At 43.8% G+C, this 23,557-nt stretch overlaps 2 protein-coding genes across 3 annotated transcripts in view; both read right to left on the bottom strand.

The window, feature by feature from the left end:
* The window catches only part of LOC119730377 (trafficking protein particle complex subunit 11-like), a 31,675-nt gene extending 19,715 nt beyond the window's left edge, over nt 1–11,960 (bottom strand). Inside the window, exons 1-10 of the mRNA XM_038203240.1 lie at nt 11,817–11,960; nt 8,080–8,435; nt 6,124–6,296; nt 5,498–5,568; nt 4,323–4,537; nt 3,103–3,176; nt 2,867–2,963; nt 2,047–2,180; nt 969–1,110; nt 200–370 (exon numbers count right to left, since the gene is read on the bottom strand). Coding sequence (XP_038059168.1) covers nt 200–370; nt 969–1,110; nt 2,047–2,180; nt 2,867–2,963; nt 3,103–3,176; nt 4,323–4,537; nt 5,498–5,568; nt 6,124–6,296; nt 8,080–8,403 — 1,401 coding nt within the window. The 5' untranslated portion in view covers nt 8,404–8,435; nt 11,817–11,960. The remainder of the gene's footprint in view (nt 1–199; nt 371–968; nt 1,111–2,046; nt 2,181–2,866; nt 2,964–3,102; nt 3,177–4,322; nt 4,538–5,497; nt 5,569–6,123; nt 6,297–8,079; nt 8,436–11,816) is intronic.
* Nucleotides 11,961–14,866: 2,906 nt separating this feature from the next.
* The window catches only part of LOC119730451 (gastrula zinc finger protein XlCGF26.1-like), a 32,524-nt gene continuing 23,833 nt past the window's right edge, over nt 14,867–23,557 (bottom strand). Inside the window, exons 3-4 of one of the 2 annotated variants that reach the window (XM_038203367.1) lie at nt 18,183–18,259; nt 14,867–17,231 (exon numbers count right to left, since the gene is read on the bottom strand). In XM_038203367.1, the coding sequence (XP_038059295.1) occupies nt 15,065–16,888 (1,824 nt within the window). In that variant the 5' untranslated portion in view covers nt 16,889–17,231; nt 18,183–18,259 and the 3' untranslated portion in view covers nt 14,867–15,064. The remainder of the gene's footprint in view (nt 17,232–18,182; nt 18,260–23,557) is intronic. The other variant, XM_038203368.1, reaches the window with a different exon arrangement.

Genomic DNA, 23,557 nt, shown 5'->3' with positions numbered 1-23,557 from the left:
TAGGTCTAGGTCTACTCTATCTACCATGGGGATAACAGTTATTAAACCTTTTCAGTAAGATAATTACAGCCCAAGGAAACTCAAAAGTACATCCAAAATGTAACGTGAGTAACCGTGGAATTGCCCTTGTGCACGGGGCCCATAAGCATGCAGCTCTCTGAAATTGTCCCCACCGCCTATGTCTTAGTCGGAAGCTTACCGAGTGGTCAACCTGGGACTCCAGATACTGCAACGCCAGGATACCCTCTCTCTCCATCTGAGGATCGGGCGGGTCAATGCTTTGATGACCCTGCCTCCACGGACGCTGACCGTAGAATTCCAGATTATCAGCATCCTCCAGGGGATTGGAAGCTGGCATGGCTGTGGCTGCCTGTCAGGGGGGTGGGAGGGGGGGATACAGGCAAATGTTATAAGCTCGGTGCATGGACTAAAGATAGTGGTGTGTAGACTAAGAGAAAGCATGACTATACGCTGTTCATTCATTTACATTTAAGAATGAGGGCATATCAAAGGAAGGCAGCTCTTAGCCCAAGGCAGCAACTTTCATATGTATTACTGCCAGTCGCAGCCAATTTAATTTTCCAGGGCCAAATAATGAAGGGGGGGGGGGGAGGAGACAGTTCAAAATCTTGGCAATGTATACAGCTTTTTGCTGCAGGTTCAATGCACTCAATATTGGGATTTGCTCCTCACCGACGTAAACACTGTATACTCAGGTTCTAAGTGTCAAGTCTTTTTTCTACTTTGAACACTGAATCACAATGATGTACAGCCAAACATGGATTCATATTCATAGGTTGTAAGCATTAACCCTAACTCCCTACTGTCTTTTAATAAGTACTGGACCACGTCCGCCTAAATCCATCAATCACACTGCTTCCAATGCATGCCTTGCTTTAGGCCTCCATTATTTCAGATTTAAACAAGCAGAAGTGTGGTCTGGGGCTTGATGACATGGATTGACTTACATGACAGAGACCACGGCAGAGTTGCTTCCTAGCTATGGCGTGATTGGCAGCCTGTTGATAGTAGAAACCAGGGTGTTGGGTCTGGATTGCCGTCAGGCCCAGCTTGATGGCCTCCTCAAATAACTCCCCAAATATGCTGAATCTGGTGGTGTACAAGTGACAGTTTCAATACAGGTCCTAGCTCAGAAGTCTCCAATATTTGAGCAAGCTAAATGAAAACCACTGACAAAAATGGCAAACACTTCACGAAATTCATGGTGATGGAATTCCTTGGCATCAAAACACAAGCCATTTGTTTCTTGAATGAGACACTAAGGTACAATCCCTGCCAAATCCCCCTGGGCCACCCTCCCCCGGCCCCCTGTCAATGTTGTCTCTCATTGCGTGGTCTGTGGTCCGACATTGACCGGGGGGAGAGGGGGAGTGGGGGTCACGGTGTATTTAATGTCACGTGTGCCAACCATTTTGGACGGGATTGTAGGAGGGGTAGGGTCAGAATGTCAATAAGAAACACAAACTCAAATGTTGATAGCAGTATTAATCAATAAATATAGTAATAACAAGCATTTATATCTAGTTTGTTAGTAAAAAAAGGTCATATACCCTTGCGCGCTACTGATTACTAGCGCCCATCGGACAAACACTCAAGTTGCGTTAGCTTCCGGTTTCAATGGTTCCAATGCTACTTAATGGGCAGTGGCATGGTTTAGACTGAACTGACGTCACTCTAACGAAATGGATACAGCAGCTTTATATTGTTATCATTATTACCCCTGATCATCAGGCCTATAACAAATTCCAGATGCAATTTTAGCTCCCTGACAAGTACAAAGATCGATAAGCCATTTTTTTTCAGAGTTAAACACATGATATAAATGCAGTAACTACTTTTGCCCTCACAGGTCCCCTGGTTGGGGAGAGGTTACTGGTGACTCTTGCCCAAGAAGAAACACATCCACATCACAACCCCACAGGCTGGACTCGAACCCACAACCTCAACCCACAGGTCATGAATTACATACTCCAGGTCACAAAGACAAAGTAAAAACTTTCCAGAAGGTTACATTTTCAAACTCACTGTTTGGACATCCAGGCCGAGTGCTCAAATGCCAGCTCAGCACAGCCGATCTTGTTCTTGAACAGGTCCACGTGTTTACGGAACTGACTGATAGCGTCCAGGGGCGTGTTATGGAAGAAGCACAGACGACACACCTGGGGAAAACAGTCGAAATTGTCTGGACTATCATCAAGTCATTTTGAAGTTCTAATCGTGATTAACTGTCTGGCTGGCAATTTCAACAAGGCTCAGCAGCCAAAATATATAAAGCAACTATTTTAACAGTTAAGTGTTCCCTGCCTTCATGGAGTAGGAGAAATTGGCCGTGATCGCTATGAAATCTCATATGACTGGCCGGCAATTTCAACAAGGTCCAGCAGCCAAAATAAATCAAATGATCAAACAAAAGGTGGGTTATATCACGCAAATTAAGTCAAGTGACCTAAAGATTTCTGTTCAGAGACACATACAATGTTCTCTGTACATTTTTTTTACCTCCTAATATAAACGTGCTGAGCTTCTTTTTCCGAAAAACAACCCAAAAAAAACAACCCAAAAAACTAATGAATGGCAATGTGGAACTTCACAAAAGAGTCCACGACTTCACAAAAGGATTTTTTTTCATATATTTTGGTCATTTGTTATAACGGTTTTAGCCACCAATGATCTGTATAGATGTAATTTTGGACCACAAATGTATGCCGGTTATAGCCCAACATTTGGCATTTTAGCCAATCATTTGGCAGTGTTCGTCACACTGACATTATATTGTACATAGTGCTCCGTCTGATATGACTCCTAAGAAACTGACGTCTAAAGACAAGACTCTTTTGTTTTTTACCTTGTAGTTGATGAATCCAGCAATAGTCTTGATCTCCAGCATGTTTGTGTCATGCGCTCGGAGTTCAGTCAGGTGTGTGTACGCAGCCTTGTACTGTCTGTAATGCAGGGGAAAAAATTAAAAAGTGAAAATGAGAAACTCACAGAAATATGTGAGGTGTTTTGGCAAAATGAGACAGAAGTGGGCAAAGGTGTATTCTGCATGCATAGTTCATCCCTTATTTAATGTAAACTTACTTGAGAGCCCCATGGGTATCCTGCTTGAGTTCGCTGAAGAACGCGAACTTGAAGGCGTGGCGCACAAACAGTAACTGTCGAGGGGAAATACAAGAAAGGGATCTATCAACACCCAAGGAATACGGCATTGAGAAAGCAATGAAAGAGTTCGGAAAGAGGGACGGGAAAGCGAGAAGTGAAATTTACAAGGTTCCCGCCGAAAACTTTTACTGACATTTCACAACTATTCCAGAACAAAATTAGGGCTTGCCATGGTCACTTGACTTATCGCCATATGCGAGTTAGCCACGCCCCTTAGACAACCCTATGGAGTTTTGTACACTAAATTTTGTTTGTCTCAGATTTTGCGCGTTCCTCGTCCATTTGTATATCATGTAACTGGACAATATTTCACAAGCTGTGTTGACGCGATTCTAGGTCAATTCCTACACTTGGCATCTTGGGAGCTTATTTACAACCCACTGGCTGGTTTGTGGTTGGTGGCGCGATGATGAACATACAACGCTGATGGTCACTAGACAATAAGCCTTTTTTGGGCAGTTTACAGTAGTTGCATCTTGCGTAAGATGATCGTGCATCAATTTTTCAGTCCCGCGAGCATCGCGTTACAGACTACAAAGCGGCCTGAAAAGTACACAAAGATCATTTTATTAACCCTAACCACCCTGAATCCTTCAAAATCCTCTTTGCCAAAGCCAAGGAATTGGGAGGATTGAGGACACATGGCCAAAGTGTGTTACTGATTTCGTAGGATGCACTTTTTCAATGTCTTGGGCCGGACCTTGTGTTGTTTTTGCTCAACCATGCATGAATATGGGCCTGGATTATGCTTGAAATCCTCTGTACTGCTCCAGGATGTCACTGGCCAAGCCTCAACATATTGACAGTCTCTGCCACAGGATTTTGCAGGATTCAAGCAGTGGGTCACCCCTCCGCGGACCATATTCAAGAAATAATGGAGGAATTTCCAGGATTGAGGCTATATGTTATTTTTTCCATGAGGCCAATTGGAGGATTTTGCAGGATAGAGGCTATATCCTAGCAAAAAGGCCTAGGAAGTTAGGGTTAAGAATAAGAATGTACAGAAACAAATGACTCCTCAGTGTGAGCGTCCGGACGCCATGGACATTGAACAATGCATTCAAGAGATCCTCCTAGTGGCCAGCCCCAACTCTCTTTTTGCAAACTGTTGAGGGGGTACGTGGACACGGTGTCCGTACCTGATGAGTGGTTCTGTTGAGGAATTCTCGGTGCGCTTTGACTCTGCGAGCTTCCGTGTGGTAGTAACCCTGCGTCAACTCGTAGAACGCATTCTCCAGTCTGATGGTGTAACCCAGTAAATGATCGACGCAGGGCAGGACGAAGAGGGACTTTGCCGAGAGTTCGCAGGCTGCGCACAGAGCGGCCGCTCTCTCTGCGGCTATCACATCCTCACCTGAATGACAAAAAAAAGGTAACATTTGACAAACTCACTGCCATTCTGATCAAAACACAAGTAATTACTTGCAGCAATGGGCTCTGTGCATGAACAAAGAGGGCGCCCTTTACCCACCAACGACGTCCCATGGGTGGGACATTTAGCTGGTTGACGCGCACCGTTCCTTGTGTGTGACGCATGTACACCAGGGGATTTGTACTATGTACACGCAGTGGTACATGGTACGGCCGTGCGTCCCGGCAAAATTGCAGTCAGGTAAGATGGCGTCGGTCCGTCACCCCCAACTGTGCTCTCTTTGCCGGCGAGGGGGTACTTGTAAACGGAGGGGATAGCGGAGTGAAGTTATCGAAAGTTTAATCAGTTAAAATACCACAGAAATGCTGGTAAAGCAGAATGACAAAAGTGCAATTTGGAAACTTGATTGTAAAAACAAGCTAGGTTTAAGCTTCATAAACGTCCATCAATTTACATTGGGAGGTATTCTGGTGAGTAGATGGCACCAGTTTTGTCAAGTTATGATCTCTGTGCGTTTTTACCTCTTTCCGTGGACGGGACACACAGCGTGTGCGTACTGCACTGTACTGGTTTGCGTGCGAAGTACCAGGAATTCCTAAATGTGCAAAAGCTATAGCCAACGCATCTTTGGGTGAACTCAGACGTCATCGGGGCGCGAATTCGTTCGAAATCAACTTTGCGATGGTCTCCAAGACTAATCCCCGTCCCCAGTAACTTTGGATACATTCGAAATACGCAGTGGATGGATCAGGAACCAGTCCAAGTCACCACCAACTCTTCGTTGATGGGTTACTTGTACACAGAGTCCAATCTTGATCAGAGTAAGAAATTTAGCTTCTGCTTTTGCAAGTATACATTTGCATGGTTAGGATTTTCTTTCAAGTTTGAAAAATTCATAAAACTGTCTGAAAGAAAGCTTTTCAATTCATACCCAAGGCTTACCTGGTGGCAGAGGTGCATTTTTCTGGATGAGGACGACAGCGACACGGGTGCCTCTACCATGAAGACTGGTCCTGAAACCGAAAATTACCAAATGCACATTAGCAAACACAACAAAGAGAATTTGTGGACAGCTGATTTCACCAAATTTGGCATTTCTACTGCTACATGTAGTTCTAATTTGATCGCTCAAACACGTCCGGGCCAACTTCACAGTTATGCAGTGAAAAATCCTGTCAACTAGCAGAAAATAGAGTACTGAAGTAAATACATCATGCGCGCAAAATGTGTGTAAAAGACATTAGCGCGTGATTCAGCTCGCGAACCAACACGCACATGTACTCCATGTGCTTGCACTACACTTTCTGTTCCAAATGACGTCTTTCTTCGGGATATTTATTGTGAGCACGTAAAAATCTTACAACTATGTAGTTTAGATACTAAAATGTCTGCACTAAAGCTGAAAGCACACAGTGGTGATCATAACCACATAACTCTGTTGTTAGCAGAGCCTTGACATTGGGCACCTATTGTTTTCATGATCAGGGGTTCAAATACAGTTTGGAATATTTTTGAATACAGTGAGTCAAAGTTCTACAACACTGTCTGTTTGTCATGTCTATCCCTACCTGACAACCTCAACCCTGGTGGCGCACTCCATCTGTCGCTCTTTCCACATATTCTCATCCCAGTCCAAGTCAAAGAAGACCACCACCAAGGCAGGGACCTGCTGGAGGTGTTTCTTCATCCAGCCGCTCTTGATGATGCCCTTGGGGATGTACCACTCGTAAGAGGTTCGTTGCTGAGGAGTAATAAGGCATTAGGTGTGGGAAATAAAGGTCAGTATTAATTGGAAACGCAACAACCCGCAAAAGGGAAGGTGTTATTGAAACAAACCATCATCACCCACGAACCGCTATCGCACCAATGTTTTTCGGAATCTCGTAGCGGTCATGTCATGTGTGCACCTGTTTTGCTAGAATTCAGAACAAGCTGCACAACGATCAAGATTAGTTTTTACTAGCAGTCCAGCACAGCACTGTGTATCAAGTTGATCTTTAACCCTAACCCACCTCACTCCTCCAAAATCCTCCTGGCGGTTTTGGAGGATTCTAGAGGATTGAGGATGAATGGTGATTGAATCAAATGAGGATTCTGGAGGATTGAGGATGAATGGTGATTGAAGCACATGAGGATTTTGGAGGATTGAGGATGAATGGTGATTGAAGCACAAGAGGATTTTGGAGGATTGAGGATTGAATGCATTTTGAGGCAGGACTGTCTGATGATTTTGAAGGATTTGGCGTTGGTTATCCTTCATTTAAACACGAGTGCAAAGTTTTGGGATGAGGAGGATTTTGGAGGATTGAGGATGAATGCATTTTGAGGCAGGACTGTCTGACAATTTTGAACAATTTAGGCGGAGTTGCAAAATTTTGGAGGATTTTGGAGGATTGAGGATGGTTGTAAGCAACAAGGGCCTAGGGGGTTAGGGTTAATTAATAAACCCTAACCGGGCACAACCCATCAAAGCTCAACAGCTGGTTTTGTTTAAATCTGTTGGGATAGGTACAGTACCCCTAAACAGTCGCTCTTTAACATTGGGTTTGGCAAACCTCCAGAATCGAAGTCCAACAGTATGTGTGTACTATTTCCCATGTGGGTGTTGGAATTTTTCTGTTTATGGAATGATTTCCCCCCCCCCCCCCCAAGGACAGATCCAATATGCAATCTGGTGGGTGGGGGCACCAAAAGGTTGTTTGTTCACGAAAAAGTGGGAATTACTCTGAACAAATTTAATATGAAAAGCAAGAGCGGAGGTGCAAATGTATTGCTTTCGTTGAATTTGTACGCAATGACTGCCTTTTTGTCATAACTGCCCCCAAAACTAGCGCAGCAAAATTTTGGGGATTAGTTTTTCCCAGCCATTACTTTGCTACGTTACCAAAAAATTAAAAATTAATACGGTTCCCTTTTTTTGGGGGGGGGGGGGGGGAGGGGTGCACTTGGGACAATTACCCACTCTATTTCAAGTTTACTTTTTTTGCCTAATGTATGCAGGGTGCATTCAACACCTTGCTAAATTGCCATTGTTCACCCCCTGTTCAATTACAACTATGCTGTTGAAGGGTACTGAACAACTAACCTGATGAAGTTTTAGCTCAGCTTAAGCTGTATATTTCGAGAAAAACAGCATTCTAGGATCTCGATTTCAAATCAAAAGTTGCTGAATCATGTTTTGAATTGGGCCTGAATTCAGCGTCCGAGACACGTTCTCACTGAGCCGATTGCAGCTACGCGATGTCGCGCACTGATCCGACTAATTATAGCAACCACGCGCGCATGTGCGTCGTGTCAATGCTTGCGCACGATTTACTAACGGAAATTTCCAACGGTGCTTCTTAAGACGCACCGTTAGAAAGGCCTTCTTTCGTTGATTTCTTCAAAATGACAGCTTGCCAGAAAGAATAATTTCACAGGGAGTTAGGCCCCTTACTATCTTTCAACCAAGTATGTTTTTCAACAATAATTACGCCAGTTACTTTTTGGATAGCCGCAAATGATGGACTCTGGCTTTAACCAACCTTTGACCTGCACTTTGGGTACTCGTGATCGGCCGGCCACGCCTTGAAGTACAGCGGCACCCGGTCAGGCCTCCTGTTGGCACTGAAGGAATCCCAGATTGCACGGTGCACCGCGTTGTATGTGACATCCAGACCCGTCAGGACCACTAGGCCCAGGGGTCGACACATTAACTCGCCGGGCAGATCGCCCGGTCCATTAGCTCGCTTGGCGGGGTTGGAGGCCATGCTATCGCTGGCACTGGGTTGCTGGACAATCACAGTTGAAGGGGACCCACTGGAGTCTGGCTGTGCCCCAAGAGGATCAACACCACCCTCTGCACTCATTTCAGCTCTCTAATTGTATTGATCTTCAGACCCTAGGAGATGTTATCAAATGAAAATGATGTAGAAAAAGGAACAGAAATTTGTAAGAATTTTGCAACCTGACGCTACTTCAGCAGTTGTGTACAAAGTCTATGGAGAGTAAAAACAAATTTTTTTTATTTAAGTATTTCCTATCAAAAAAGAAAATGTTTCTCAGTCCCAGATTCATGTCTTATCGTCATTTTTTGCAATGACTGACCTTCATTGAGACGATATATGAAGGAAAAAGCAGCTTCAGGTTGCAACATTCTTTCCAGAAAATTGAATATAAATACGTGCTCATTTGTGTAAAGGGCATGGTTTTATTTGTAAACGGAACTTGTGTAACGTCACTATAAAAGAAAAACAAGTCGCGCTTAATTAATTACTGTTTCTTGTTATATGTGCCCCGGGCTAAAAGCCCATGTCATACGGCGCAGGGCACATATCACTACACGAAACAGTTTTTTGATTCAGTGCGACTTGTTTTTCTTCGATCGACGATGGTGACGTCACCCTCAACGGATCAGCAAAGAAATGGATGGCACATCTCGGCAGACACATTTATAATTAATTGTGAGCAGTAATATTTTGGGGTGCTGTGGTCCAATGGTTACGGTGTTCGACTCGTGTGCCGTGGTACACGGGTTCGAATCCTGACTATAGGTACATGGTGCTTGTGCTCTTAAGCAAGGCACTTTACCATTATTGCTTTGTCCTTCGGATGGGACATCAAGCCCTGTCCCATGTGTTGTGAAATGCACATTCATAAATACCTCAGACAGTTTAGCCATTCCTATTGGTCGAGAGCCCGTCACTTGGCTGGTCTTAAACTGATGATAAAGACATGGCTAGCTGGTCTTAAACACTTTTCAGTGTCACATAAAATGTGGACTCCTAAGAATCCAGTGCCTTTTACCGTTTCATTGGTTGAACGTTCACAATCCTCACGTAGGCATGCGCAACACTACCAGTGAGTCAGAATTTTATGGTTCTAAATTCAAAAAGCAACGCCCCAGGTGCGTTCTGCACGACATCGGTACTTGGTAGATATGTGCGCTATATAAGACTCCGGTACTATTATTATTATTTGTTCTTTTTTCAAAATTACTGCTTGTTGGGAACAATTTCAGGGGTTTTATGGAATAAATGTCTGAATGAGTAGATCTATCCAGGGTGGCTGTCTTTCTCATTTGTATTCTCTTTACCAGCTTCTTGGGGCATTTTGTCCTCCAGGGTATGCAAGAAAATAATGCATACCGTGTTTCAGTAATATAAAGGCGATCTTGAAGTGTAGGGCCCCTGTTTTGTTTTGATCAAATTAGAGTCAAAAATATTTTTTATTGCTCAAAAATCACCTTTACAATCAAAGGCAGACTTTTCTCAATTCTAATGACACCCATTTTGCAATTTTGAACAGATTCTTGAGGTAGAAATCACAATTTTCCTGTGCGGTTTGTGCCTTGCGATTCAGCGCGCCGTGCGTGCTCATGGTACATCGCGCGGTGATCTCCATCTTTATTTTCAGGTCGCGTGTTGTCGCCGCGCTGTCATCGTCATTTTACCCCCAAATTTCCCTCAAAAAAATCGAAACCCTGCCCTTATTCTATGGCATACCTGTTTATTGAGAATGTCGACAACTAGTTTGGTAGGTCCAATAATTTTAAAGTGGATTTTGTTCCCTTATAGGAACCGGGCCCTACACTCCACAATCGCCAATATAAATGTGTAGGCCCTGCTAGTCAAAGGGGTCGCACTAAAAAGCGTCAACACATGACAGAAGCGTCAACACACCGTCAACACATCCAAAACACATTCTGAATTGACAAAAAGGGCATATAACTGTAAAGCATAGAATAAAAGAGAATTTCCATTGGATTGAGTTTCCATTTCGTTGTTAAAAATATCGTATTTTCACGCGAACAAATGACCTTCAACTTGCACGGCCATTGTCCGCCATCTTGACTTCGCACAAAGTTTGGACTACACCATTTCAAGTAGGGGTGTGAAGGTAATGACATTATCTTATCATAAACAACAGAGGGCGCTTGTTTATACCAGTGCACTCTGATCTGTGAGAGACTGAGGTTTATTGTACAACGCTACCACCCTTTAGCATAATGGTATGGTCTGCGCTGCCACTGAGGCAACATGGCAGCCGATCTCGGAGCGGCACGGAGAGCCAATTTTCTTGAACGGAAAATCGCAATTTTCAGACGTTTAACCTATTGATTTTAAGCCAAAATCTTGTTTCTGTTCATACTGTATGGGTTACAGACTGCTTGTGTCAATTTTAATGCATTTTGGATGTGTTGACGCTGTGTTGACTCTGTGTTGACGCTTTGGAGTGTGTTGACGCTTTTTAGTATGACCGAGTCAAAGTATGTCTATTTTGGTGGAGCGTTAGTATGGAGGGTACCGTCATGACCGTAACGGTAGTTCCAGCGCTCCACAGTAGAGCTAACTTGGTGTCCTATACTTCACGACTACCCGTGTATTTATACTCTAATTTCACAACTAAAGTCCTGGGGAAAAATAAACATACCTGCCAAGCATACGTATCACAAAAGTATGGCAGAGGACGCTCTTTTTGGTTGTACATTAGTCAGGGAATTTGCTTTTACCCCCCGTCCTGCAAAGTTTGCAGGGCGGGCAAACAGGATGCTGGGAAGGGCTGATGAATTTACGCTCTGATTGGATAGATTTTGCAAGTCAAGACCTGCAAGTCACCATGACCACCACCCTGCCAGGTTTTAAGCGGCCGTTAAGACCGAGTTATTACTCTAAATTCACAAATGCTTTTTTTCGTTGAAAACCGTAATAATGTACGAAAATCTGTAAAACTTATCTACGCTGTAAATGTTCCCGTCACTTCCTCAGGCTCCGTTTTGAATTCATGAAGGGTGATCATGCATGATTGCATTATGCGACGCTCAAAACTGTCCACATATGGTCCGCAAAGATATCACAATCCAGTATGGAATGTGCTTCCTCCATGATCAGTATGAGAATGTTTTCGGATACGGTAGCATTTGTCCGAATTGGCTAACTGCAGTCTAGTTACTTCCACTGCCATCCCCACTTCGTTCACAAGATTCTGTAAAGCTCATCATCCCTTCCCAGGCAAGCTAGCAGGCCAGCGCCCTCTTTGCAGGGCCAGGGCAGTGCATGCAGTGCCAGTGGCAAGCATGCATGGCGAGCGAAATCAGGGAAAAGAAATTTCGCCGCGCCGGCCGGCTAGACCAAAAAGAGCAAGGATTGCAAACGGAACACACACAAGATTTAATGATCCATGTCCTAAACTACACGACTCAGCAAATACAATAGCTCAAAGTGTGCATATGATTTGCATTGCTAAAATAACATAAAATGGTTATTCATGTCACGACACTCACCTGGAATTAACTTGAGATTTTGCCGTGCATACATGACATATGGCAAGTATGGTGGATGGACCAAACCAAAATGATGAACACTTGAACAGCGCCCTCTAGCTCTCTACGTACAGCACACGTACCGGATCGGCAGTGGCACCGGTACGTACCCGACGAAACTTTCGTTCGACTTGAATTTGCCAACTGGAACAAACATCATAACACTTATGGTGTATAAAATCAAAACCTTTTGGTTGCGGATATTATACATGGAGTTGGGGGGGGGGGGGTTCCAGAAATGTTTACAGGGGCGGGGGTGGGGGGGGGGGGGGGGGGTTGTTAGTAAGTCTTTACAAATTTATCATTTGGGGGGTTTTAAAATAGGAAAAATGAGACGGGAAAGTGGCCTCAAAAAAAGGAAAGCGGACGGGGATGCTAAACCTTTTTTCTTTTTTACTTTGCCTAACAAGAATTTATATATAATTTTTTTTTTTGGGGGGGGGGGGGTATTTGCATTACCTTTAATGAATTTTTATTAACTGGGATGTTAAAAAATATACAATGTACAAAAAACTACAAACGAAAACGTATGGTACGTACAATAAATCACGAAAGACTTGGATATTAATTTCATAACTAATCGTTTATTCTTTATTATTTGTACATCTCATTGTGATCTCATATTACATGACAAGGCATAAATACATAATTTGAGATATTAAAAAATTAATACTGTTTTTACAAAAAAAATATTTATACACGATGGAAGAAGATGCCCAAAAAGCCCAGAGCTCGACAAGTAGGAATATTCAATATTTACATGTCGGTGAAGGGCAAAGCACAATTTGATGTATATTCATAACCTAACTGGGCAGTGTTTAATAAATTACATGTCTGCCTGACCACTCTGGGTGTGTAACTCAACAAACACAACCCTCTAGTTTTCAAATTTTATTTTGCCATTTTAAGGGGCATTTGGTGCCTTTTTGTGTTTTTAGTACCTTTTTGCTAATTGCTATTGAAAATTTGCATACTCCTGTGCAAAAGTGTGATGTCATTTCAGGCAGAAACCTAGTCTTATAATTTGGTGTTCATGTATGTAGTAAATTTTCTTCATTTATTCATTTGTTGTTGTTTGAGTACACGACAGTGGGCCAATAAGCAAAATTTTGAAGACTTATTTTTGGGCTTTCAATATGGAAAGAAAACCCCTATAAGGCCAAAAAATAAAATAAAAAATACTCGGTCTCTGGTCAGACCAAAGTTCCGGAACTGATGCGGCGACGCAGGTTTTTTTTTATTTGGGTGGCTTTTTTTTTTCAAGCTATGATTGTACAGACAAGGTGTGTACTATTTTGCTTTTTTTGTGTCCTCATGTGTCCTCCATAATTTGCCTTAGTGCCCTTTATCATTTGCCTTGGTGCAATTTCCCCATTCCTTGGTGCTCCTTGGTACAAAAATTTGAGGAGGTGCGGCAATAGAGGGCGTTGTTGTAGCTTCCGTATTAATTTGAAGAAAAAACAAGGTTGATGCGCATGATTAAAATCGACGCGCGCGCTGACCAGAGAACGAGTATTATTTTTTTGGCCTAAAACTGAAGTGTTACCTGAATTTTCATTACAGTAACAGCGACCTCAGTTGTCGCAAAAACATGGACTGATTTTAATGTTAAAGAAAAGTGCACTTTCCAATAACATTAACCAAAAAGGGGCGTCAATTTCTTTCATGGAATGTATTTCCAAAGAAACATTCATGTCATAGGCATACATGTATTACACCGATGTGTGTTCATTCATGTCTGAGCATGTGTAAACCATAATGTGTAAAGGCTCGCATGTTTACCACAGGTCTGACAAACAGTTTCTCATCAGTGTGCACCCTGTCATGTTTGCGTAGACTAATTTGACGTGTCATGGCTTTACCACAGGTCTCATAACTAAATGCTTTCTCATCACTGTGTATCCTGTCTTATTGGCGTAGCATAATTTGCTGTGCACATGCTTTACCACAGGTTTCTTAGACCCCCTTTACACTGGGCTGTGACCTTTGTGCCTCCCTTGTGCGACCATAAAACTGGCCTGGTCGCCGTTGGAGGCTCAAAGGAGGCCGAATGGTTACCTAGGTCATTCAAAGGTGGCACACGGGATGTTCAGACATCGCCATGAACGCCGTAAATTTGTTAACATTTTTTTCTCAAAACAGTCGCACAAAGGTCGCCGAGGAGGTTGGTTGCTCAAAGGTGGCTCAAATGAGGCAGAAGGGAGGCACATGCGAGCATTGCCATGGTTGCAGAATGGATGCACTAACGGTCGGCCAATGGTCGCCACGTCATAGATCCGTTCTATTTGCAAATTTTACCATCAATCTGGGCGATGCTTCTGCCTCCCTTGTGACTCAAGGGTCGCCTAGGAGGCAGAAGCCTAACATGCAATATTATGTACATGATTAAGATAATTGCCGATTGTATTCATATTGCATAATGGAATATCAAAAATGTTATCAAAAATGTTATCAAAATAAAAAATGCTTATGGTGATTTGATTGAAAGTTACTATTAAAACATGTGGGCTAGTGAAAAAGGTTGCGGGCCAGTGGAAACTCTGGTTTACTGGCCCGGCTGGCCAGTAAAGGAAAAAGTAAAGGAAAACCCCTGAGAAGCATGGCCAAATGGTCGACCAATGATCGTCGTTAGTTGCCGTTGGTCGCCGATGGCACAGAGGAGGCACAGGGGAGGCTCAATGGTTGCCCAAACATTGCTCGGGGGTCGCCTATGTTGCCTATAATCGTGTTGGTTGCCATAGGTTGCACAAGGGAAGCACAGGGGAGGCAGGCAAGTGGCTCAGTGGACCCACAGGTCGCTCGTAGCTTGACATGGAAATGCCTGAAAATTGCAGTTTTGGTGGTTCAAGGGAAGCACACAAGGATTGCTGGAGCAGTTACACAGAAACAGGATTTTCTGGGTTTAGGCGATCATCGAGTGTCCTGGCAATAGTGTGTTCGCTCATAGGTGGTACAAAGGCCGCAGCCCTGTGTGAAGGGGGCCTTAAATAAGTGGTATCATCATGTGTACACTCTGTCATGTAATAGACTACATTTTTTATGAAAGGATTCACCACAGGTTTCACAAACAAATGGTTTCTCACCCGTGTGTACTCTCACATGATTGTGTAGGCTACCTTTCTGTGTAAAGGCTTTTCCACAGGTCTCACAAACGTACGGTTTCTCACCAGCGTGCACCCTGTCATGTATGCGTAGATAACCATGACTTGTTAAAGCTTTACCACAGGTCTCACAAACAAATGGTTTCTCACCGGTGTGTACCCTGTGATGTTGCCGTAGATTAGTTTGCTGTGTAAAGGTTTAACCACAGGTTTCACAAACAAATGGTTTCTCACCCGTGCCGTGCACCCTGTCATGTCTGCGTAAACTACTTTGACGTGGAAGGCTTTACCACAGGTTTCACAAACAAATGGTTTCTCACCTGTGTGTACCCTGTCATGACTGCCTAGAGTACTTTTGTCAGTAAAGGCTTTACCACATGTCTCACAAACAAATGGTTTCTCACCAGTGTGTACAAAGGTATGTGCTTGAAGATGACCTTGCCGAGTAAAAGCTTTTCCACAGGTCTCACAAACAAATGGTTTCTCACCAGTGTGCATCCTGTTGTGTCTGTTTAAACCACCTCGTGTAGAAAAGGCTTTACCGCAGATCTCACAAACAAATGGTTTCTCACCGGAGTGTACCGTGTCATGTTGGCGCAGATATTTTTTCTTACTAAAGACTTTACCACAGGTTTCACAAACAAATGGTTTCTCACCCGTGTCTACTTTCCCATGATTGTGTAGGCTACCTTTCTGTGTAAAGGCTTTTCCACAGGTCTCATAAACGAACGGTTTCTCACTAGTGTGCACCCTGTCATGTATGCGTAGATAACCATGACTTGTAAAAGCTTTACCACAGGTCTCACAAACAAATGGTTTCTCACCAGTGTGCATCCTGTTGTGTCTGTTTAAACCACCTCGTGTAGAAAAGGCTTTACCGCAGATCTCACAAACAAATGGTTTCTCACCGGAGTGTACCGTGTCATGTTGGCGCAGATATTTTTTCTTACTAAAGACTTTACCACAGGTTTCACAAACAAATGGTTTCTTACCCGTGCCGTGCACCCTGTCATGTCTGCGTAAATTACTTTGACGTGCAAAGGCTTTACCACAGGTTTCACAAACAAATGGTTTCTCACCTGTGTGTACCCTGTCATGTACGTTTAGACTGTGTTTATCAGTGAAGGCTTTACCACAGGTTTCACAAACAAATGGTTTCTCACCTGTGTGTACCATGTCATGTACGTGTAGACTGTGTTTATCAGTGAAGGCTTTACCACAGGTTTCACAAACAAATGGTTTCTCACCTGTGTGCACCCTGTCATGTCTGCGTAAATTACTTTGACGTGCAAAGGCTTTACCACAGGTTTCACAAACAAATGGTTTCTCACCTGTGTGTATTCTGTCATGTATGTGTAGACTGTGTTTATCAGTGAAGGCTTTACCACAGGTTTCACAAACAAATGGTTTCTCGCCAGTGTGGACCCTATTATGACTGCCTAGATTTCTTTTGTCAGTAAAGGCTTTACCACATGTCTCACAAACAAATGGTTTCTCACCAGTGTGTACAATGGTATGTGCTTGAAGATGACCTTGCTGAGTAAAAGCTTTTCCACAGGTCTCACAAACAAATGGTTTCTCACCAGTGTGCAGCCTGTTATGTCTGTTTAAATCACCTCGTGTAGAAAAGGCTTTACTGCAGATCTCACAAACAAATGGTTTCTCACCGGAGTGTACCATGCCATGTTGGCACAGAGCACTTTTGTTACTAAAGACTTTACCACAGGTTTCACAAACAAATGGTTTCTCACCCGTGTGTACTATCGCATGATTGTGTAGGCTACCTTTCTGTGTAAAGGCTTTTCCACAGGTCTCACAAGCGTACGGTTTCTCGCCAGTGTGCACCCTGTCATGTATACGTAGACTACTTTTCTCAGTAAAGGCTTTACCACTGGTCTCGCAAATATGTGGTTTCTTAATGGAGAGCAACATGTTTGTAGATTTCTTCAGTCAGAAAAGGCTTTATCATAGGCTTCAGAAGCAAATGGTTTCCCACAAGTGGGCCTCCTCTGGTGCTGATTCAGCCCAGAACTTGATCGAAAGGTTTTGTTACAGAAAGATCACATCAAACTTTTTGTCCTATGTTTTGAAGTGCGTATCTTGACGGCGTACTAAAAATTGCCTCAACTTCAGCAGCTATCAGTCTTTACAGAATGCTGCAGACTATGCAAGCATCATCAAATGGGCTGGATGTGACGCAACTTAAGTCGCCTTCCTTGATTCAAAATCTTTTGATTCCAGACGGAACTTCAGTGCGCTTGTCGTCTCCAGAAGACTGTGTGGGAAAACACAAACAAAAAGAAACATGCTGATTTTACTACTACATTTAAAATGCTGCTTTACCATATACTTTTGATCCTATTTATAATGTGTTTCGTGTGCACTGAATGAATACTGAATGCTTTTCTTCGATCAGTCATAGACTGTAAAAAATTCAATCTTGTTCCCCTAGTTGCCAAGTTTCTAATTACTCAGGCTAGTCACCAACAGTCAAAGCGTACTTTCAATAGGCGTCCGAGTGACTAGTCGAATTGACATCAACAGACAAAAGCAAGTTCATGGAACTTGCAAGGCGCAGCTGGCTTATCAATCTCTGAACAGTCAAAGTACATTGTAAAGCTAGGTTTCATAACAATCACAACCAGTCATTCCTACTCTATGAAGGCAGGGAGCACTCATCTATTAACCCTCAATCAAAATCCTCCAACTGGCCTCATGGAAAAATAGCATATATAAGCCTCAATCCTGCAATTTCTCAAATTTTCCTTGAATATGGTATGTTGAGGGGTCACCACTGCCAGAATCCTGCAAAATCCTGCGGCAGTGACTGTCAATATGTTGAGGCTTGGCCAGTGATCAGACATCCTATATGGCAGTACAGAAGATTTCAGGCATAATCCAGGCTATGCATGGCTGAGCAAAAACATCACAAGGTTCGGCCCAAGATCTTGACAATTAAAGTGCATCCTACATGTATGAAATCAGTAGAGCAATTTTGCCATGTAACCTCTACCAATCCTCCAAATTCCTCCACTTTGTCAAAGAGGATTTTGAAGGATTCAGGGCGGTAAAACAGTCCCTTTATTTTGGCTGCATGGGCCTTGTTGAAGTTATAACAGTATTATTGTTGTTTCTGATTTACTTCAGTGTACATGTACATGTAGTTAGTTCCAATTCATGTTTTAATGTCATTTGCTTAGATTTCAGTTTCTTGAAATACACTCACCACGGTTCAGTTATATCTGCCCGCCCTTCAGTCTCAGTCCCCAGTAAGTGGAGACGATGTGATCAATACATGTAGGTCTGCAAGATATTTCAGGAAAAAAAGAGATCACACCGTAAGTAGATTTCGTTCCCTTTTTTTTTATAATCAGTGACATTGGCTTGGAACTTTGGCTTGATTAATTTAAACCAAAAAAAAGGAAACAAAAAAGTCTGAGCACCACTCGCCTTCGGCTTGTGTTATAGTTCCAAAACTTCAAACAGCCAAAGGAACCCGACGTTCAATACTATGTTACTGGGTCAGGGAACCAGACAGTATTAGAGTGCTCACAAGTAAAACAGGCCAAAAGTGTGTCCGCCAAGCTCATGGATAATCTCAATTTCTTCTATGCCTGCATGAGAGAGTTCTGAAATCCATGTGTAGAGTGTGCGTATGATATGCACGTAGTGTTTACATGTAGTTAAGCCACGCCCCTTATTATGTACGTGACCTGTGCCTTGCGTAACCCTTGACCGGCACCTCACTGCCGAATTCTCACACAGGTACGTTGTCAACTTTTGAAGCTCATTTTTGAGTTGAAATATCATTTGTTTGCAAACTGCACGCTACCCAATATTGCATTAGGATTTGTCCGCTAGTGTTCATAGATAATACTGGAGGCATTAAAGTAAAGTTTTGATAAGATATAAATGTGGGTTTTGGGCTCCAAAGTGTGAGCTCGTTGTGGAGAGTTTAGCGAACATTGTGCGTGTAGTATAGGCATACACGCGTTCACGTGCAAAATGTGACAGCATGGTGCGCGCAAGCGTAATATTCCCATGTAATTGTGTATAACGTTACGTACGTATTTATGTTCATGTATAATTTAACGTGGGTCTTATTGCGCATTGTCAGATTCCAGTACATGTACTATGATTATCTAAGGTTAACATTTAGGGAATAATAACACACAAGTAAATAATGGCTCTTCCTGTTCATTGAGGACTGGTGTGTATGAAAGTGGTTGATAGTGTGTATGAGTGTGCCTGGCCAGCATGTGTAAATGTGAGCCTGCTCCTTTATGTTCAGCATTGCCTGAGGTAATTCTTATTTCATGCGAAGATTGTTTATTTAATTTGGGGAAATAGATCTACATGTACACGTTTATTGTAATTTTATACCTGTGTAACACTGACATGTGCGTGCTTTTTGTAATTTGTATTCTTTGTATTTTGACCTCACTGCCGAATTCTCACACAGTGAGAATTGGCAGCTGGGCTGGCAGGTTGGCAGGAATAAATGGCAGTCATTGAGCCTGAGGCAAGGAAACTAACCGTCAAAGCGTCACCTGTTCACTAGGACCTGCGTGCCCGTGTTGCCCTCCCAATCACCCATTTAGCCAGACCCAGAGCTCTTCACCAGTCAGTTATACAACCCGCACTAGTACTACCTCATCACCCAACCCCACCCCGTCCCTAGGATTCTCTACAAGCGTAGTCGGCAGGATGGTGGAGTGTGTAGCAGACGTGGAGATCAGATCGTGCCCGAGGGAGCTGAAAACGTAGTGGAGTTGCAGCACAGCTATTGAACTGACTGTAATTATTTTCGGTTTTAGCCTCTTTGTGCAAATTTGAATCATCAAAGGTCATTTCATACATTGTTTCCAATATATTATCCCTCAATTACTGACTTTCGTGATATCAAAGGTGTTGTTGAATTTGTATCATATTCACCAAAGAGAAGTGGTTTCCTTGTACATGTAACTGCTTTTACTCACGTAAATTTCACACTTGCTGTTGCAAATTGATAGCAGGTTGACTTCAAAATTGTTTCATATAGTTTGCCCATATTTTTTACACAGCTTGTGTTTTGAGGTTTTCTTTTTGTCCAATCGGAGTGTTGACTTTGTATTCACCGTTGAGAGTTCCAAGTGTTAAACGGAATTAGCTTGTTGTGCCCACGTATTTGATTTCCATGTAGTTGTGCATTAAGCTTACAGTGTTACTTGAGCAAGTCAGCATCAAGTAATTTTAAGGCATCTTGGGCACTTCTTGTAACTTTTCTTAACTACAGAGGAGTGTTGGTACTGTTTTTGCGATAAAGTTGTTGAATCTACCGGTTGTACGCAGTTTAGCATGTAATTACAAATCTTGTTTTCGGAAAAGTAAATTCCGAGTTGTGCATTGCCAGATTTTGAATTGATACTTTGGAAGGAACATAATTTGTTTAGATTGGTAATTTCATTCATAGTATTTGATATTGTATCACATGCTTAAATTCTAGAGTTGGTTGTATTTTGTACATTGATGTAGCTCTGCTCGAGGTTGTGCATTTTTCTCAAGCATCCATTGTAGTTGAATTTAAAGGTACAATCTTGTGGAGTTTTTTTGTGGATTGATATTTGTAGTGCCACATTACATACCAAAATGGATGCACACTTGTAATGATGTGTATTTGCCATTGTTGATTTTACACTGAGGTATCATACTTACCATAGAGTGGTAAGAGCGTTCAAGATTCAGATCAGTTAGGAATTTAGTGTTGCATTGTGCTACTTTCAGAGGGATTATTGCACTTCAAGTAGCATCCTTGTCGAAATTGAGAGTTGTTAACTTCTTGTTGCATTGATAAGGTCAAGGTGTGTGGGTGAGCCTTGTTAACCACCACCCCCCCCTTGTTTCAGCATTAAGTTTTAGAAATACATGTAACTTGTCCTCACTATGGCTTATGTGAGAGTTCAAGGTGCCAAGTCTGTACAGCGGTTTCCGTTGGAGGAGGAAGGAGGACCATTGCACCTTACTGTTCTGCGGTCACAACACCCTACTGCTACTGGCCTACTCTACACTGAGGGAGACGATAAAGTAGTGGTTCCAGCCCAGGGTGACGTAATTAAGCCGCCACCTGATGGATGGGGAGAGCGTGTATACGCAGTGCTACTTCCAGAGCCAATTGCAAGCACCGCAGAGAGTCCATCGATTCAAGGTCTTCAGGAGCAACTGACAAAGCTTCTTTCCAGACCCCAAGCACCACTTGTGATGGCACCAGATCGCAAGATCACTGCATTTGATGGCAAGGCGGGCGAAATCCAAGACTTCCTCACCAGCATGAAGAATGTATTTGAGCGCTATTCCATTCCTGAAGACCAGAGGGGCCATTTCCTCCTAGATTATGTCCGTGGAGGACCGCGAGCAGAAGTAAAGGCCTTGCTCCAGGAAAAGAAGGGTGTCACCGAAATCCTGGCCTTCCTACGGGAGTCCGACGGTGAAAAACTTGCGGTTGGGGAGTTACAGCGGCTCTTTTTGGAGAGGAAGCAACACCCAGGTGAAGGCATCAGGGATTTTGCTGTGGAACTGGAGAAGCGCTTTCTCAGGCTTACTCGACGAGATGCCAAGCTTTTCTCCTCTCCAAATTCTGCTCTGGCTGAACAGTTCATTGAGGGGTTGGACGACAATTACCTGCGGAACACCTGTAGAGACTTGCTCGAGCGAGGATCTGTGACCTCCTTCCGTGACCTGCGGGAGTATGCCCTGAAACGAGAAGGGCAGGAATTGGCCCGCAGCAAAGCGACCGCACCTGGAATGGCCTACCAAGCAGCCATCCAGACAAGCAGTGAAGGTAGCACCAGGAACATCACTAACGAGGATGTCTTGGGAGCTGTTCGGGAGATTGGCAACCAAGTAGTTCGAGCAGTCAAAGAAGTAGTGGCTTTTCCACCCCCTTCGCAAACCACTCCTGGACATCTACACTCAGATCAAGGGTCGATGTATCAAGCTGGTGGCTCATACCAGACGGGCTATCGTGACAGGTGCTATACATGCGGTCGTCTTGGACACTTCGCCAGGAATTGCCCCACCCGAGGTGGACCAGTTCGTAAGACGTGGCCCAGAGGAAGGGAATCCCCGCAGTGGTGTCCAGATCCCAACTTCCCCCAGCGTCAACCAGAAGAGATGCCAGCGCCGCATCGAGCTCCACAAGAATTAAACGTCAAGCCTCTGCTGTAGAGAGCCATACCGCAGAGGTTGGTGTGAGAGGCTCACCTACCAATGTGGATCCACACTTTCTTGCAAAGACTGTGGGTGAATGTTATTCTGTAACTGCCATTTTTAAGGGTGTAGTAATGAAGTGCCTACTTGATCCGGGCTCGCAGGTTACTTCGGTTGGAGAACAGTACTTCAGAATGCACCTGAGTCCGAGGGGTTTTCAGCTTAGACCAATACCTGAGCTTTTTTCCCTTGTTTCAGCTAACGGGGCAACCATTCCCTATGCTGGTTATTTTGAGACTGACATACAAGTGTTGGGGCACAATGCCGAATCTCGCATAGTGCTTGTGCTGAAGGAGGAGACATCACATCTGACATTAGGAAGAGGTGTGCCAGGCATACTTGGCATGAACGTGTTGCAACAATGTTGGGAGCGGCTTGTGAGTACCTGGGGTGGACACTGCCTGACCAAGATTCCCTGGCCAGGTCAAGATGGAACTTGGCAGAGGGCGATGCAATTGGTTGAAAAGACCATGACATTCGACTCGAAGCGTGGGAGCGTCGGATGGGCATACCTTGGGGGGCATGCAGTTGTCGTCTCTGCACGGCAGGGGGTTGTCGTCCACGGCAGAGGGAGCAGCTTCCCTGGAAGAAGTACTTACGAGGCTGTCCTAGAGCCATCAAAGAATGGAGGCCCTCCCGCTGGAATTACAGTTCCGCCGTGTCTTGTCAAGGTAGAGCTGGGTCGATTCCATGCTACGCTGTATAATGAGACTAATGAGGACCTTCTTGTGCCAAAGTCTGCAGTTCTGGGAACCCTGCACTTGGGATCAGTGCTTGACAAATGCGACGAGAGCCAGTCAAAGGGTGAAGCCAGTGCTTCTGTCAAGTCTAGCAAGGTTGCCGTGGTCAATAACGCTGATTTGATGCCGGTCCCAGTAGCTGTGGGATCCCAGCTTACGGTTGATCAAAAATCAAAGGTGTCAACCCTTCTGCAAAGACACAAGGAAGCATTTTCAACAGATGAAGCAGACCTGGGCTACACACAGACGGTTGCCCATTCAATCGAAACAGGAGATGTCCACCCAGTTCGCCAAAGGCATCGCCCACTACCTCCATCTCAATATCAGCTGGTACGAGAGCATATCAGGGACCTGTTGGAGAAAGATGTCATCAGGGAAAGCACCAGTCCTTGGGCGTCGCCAGTGGTTGTGGTTCAGAAAAAAGATGGCGGCATCCGATTGTGTGTTGATTATAGACGGCTTAACCAACTCACACGCCATGACTCGTTCCCCCTCCCGAGAATTGAAGAGTCACTGCAGGCACTCGGTGGGGCAAGATTCTTCACAGTGCTTGACCTGACAAGTGGATATTATCAGGTTGCCATGAGTCCGAGTGATGTTGAAAAGACGGCCTTCG

The sequence above is a fragment of the Patiria miniata genome, unplaced genomic scaffold (assembly GCF_015706575.1).
Source record: "Patiria miniata isolate m_02_andy unplaced genomic scaffold, ASM1570657v1 HiC_scaffold_22, whole genome shotgun sequence".
In the NCBI taxonomy this organism is placed as follows: domain Eukaryota; kingdom Metazoa; phylum Echinodermata; class Asteroidea; order Valvatida; family Asterinidae; genus Patiria; species Patiria miniata.
This window is presented reverse-complemented; position numbering and strand designations above follow the sequence as displayed.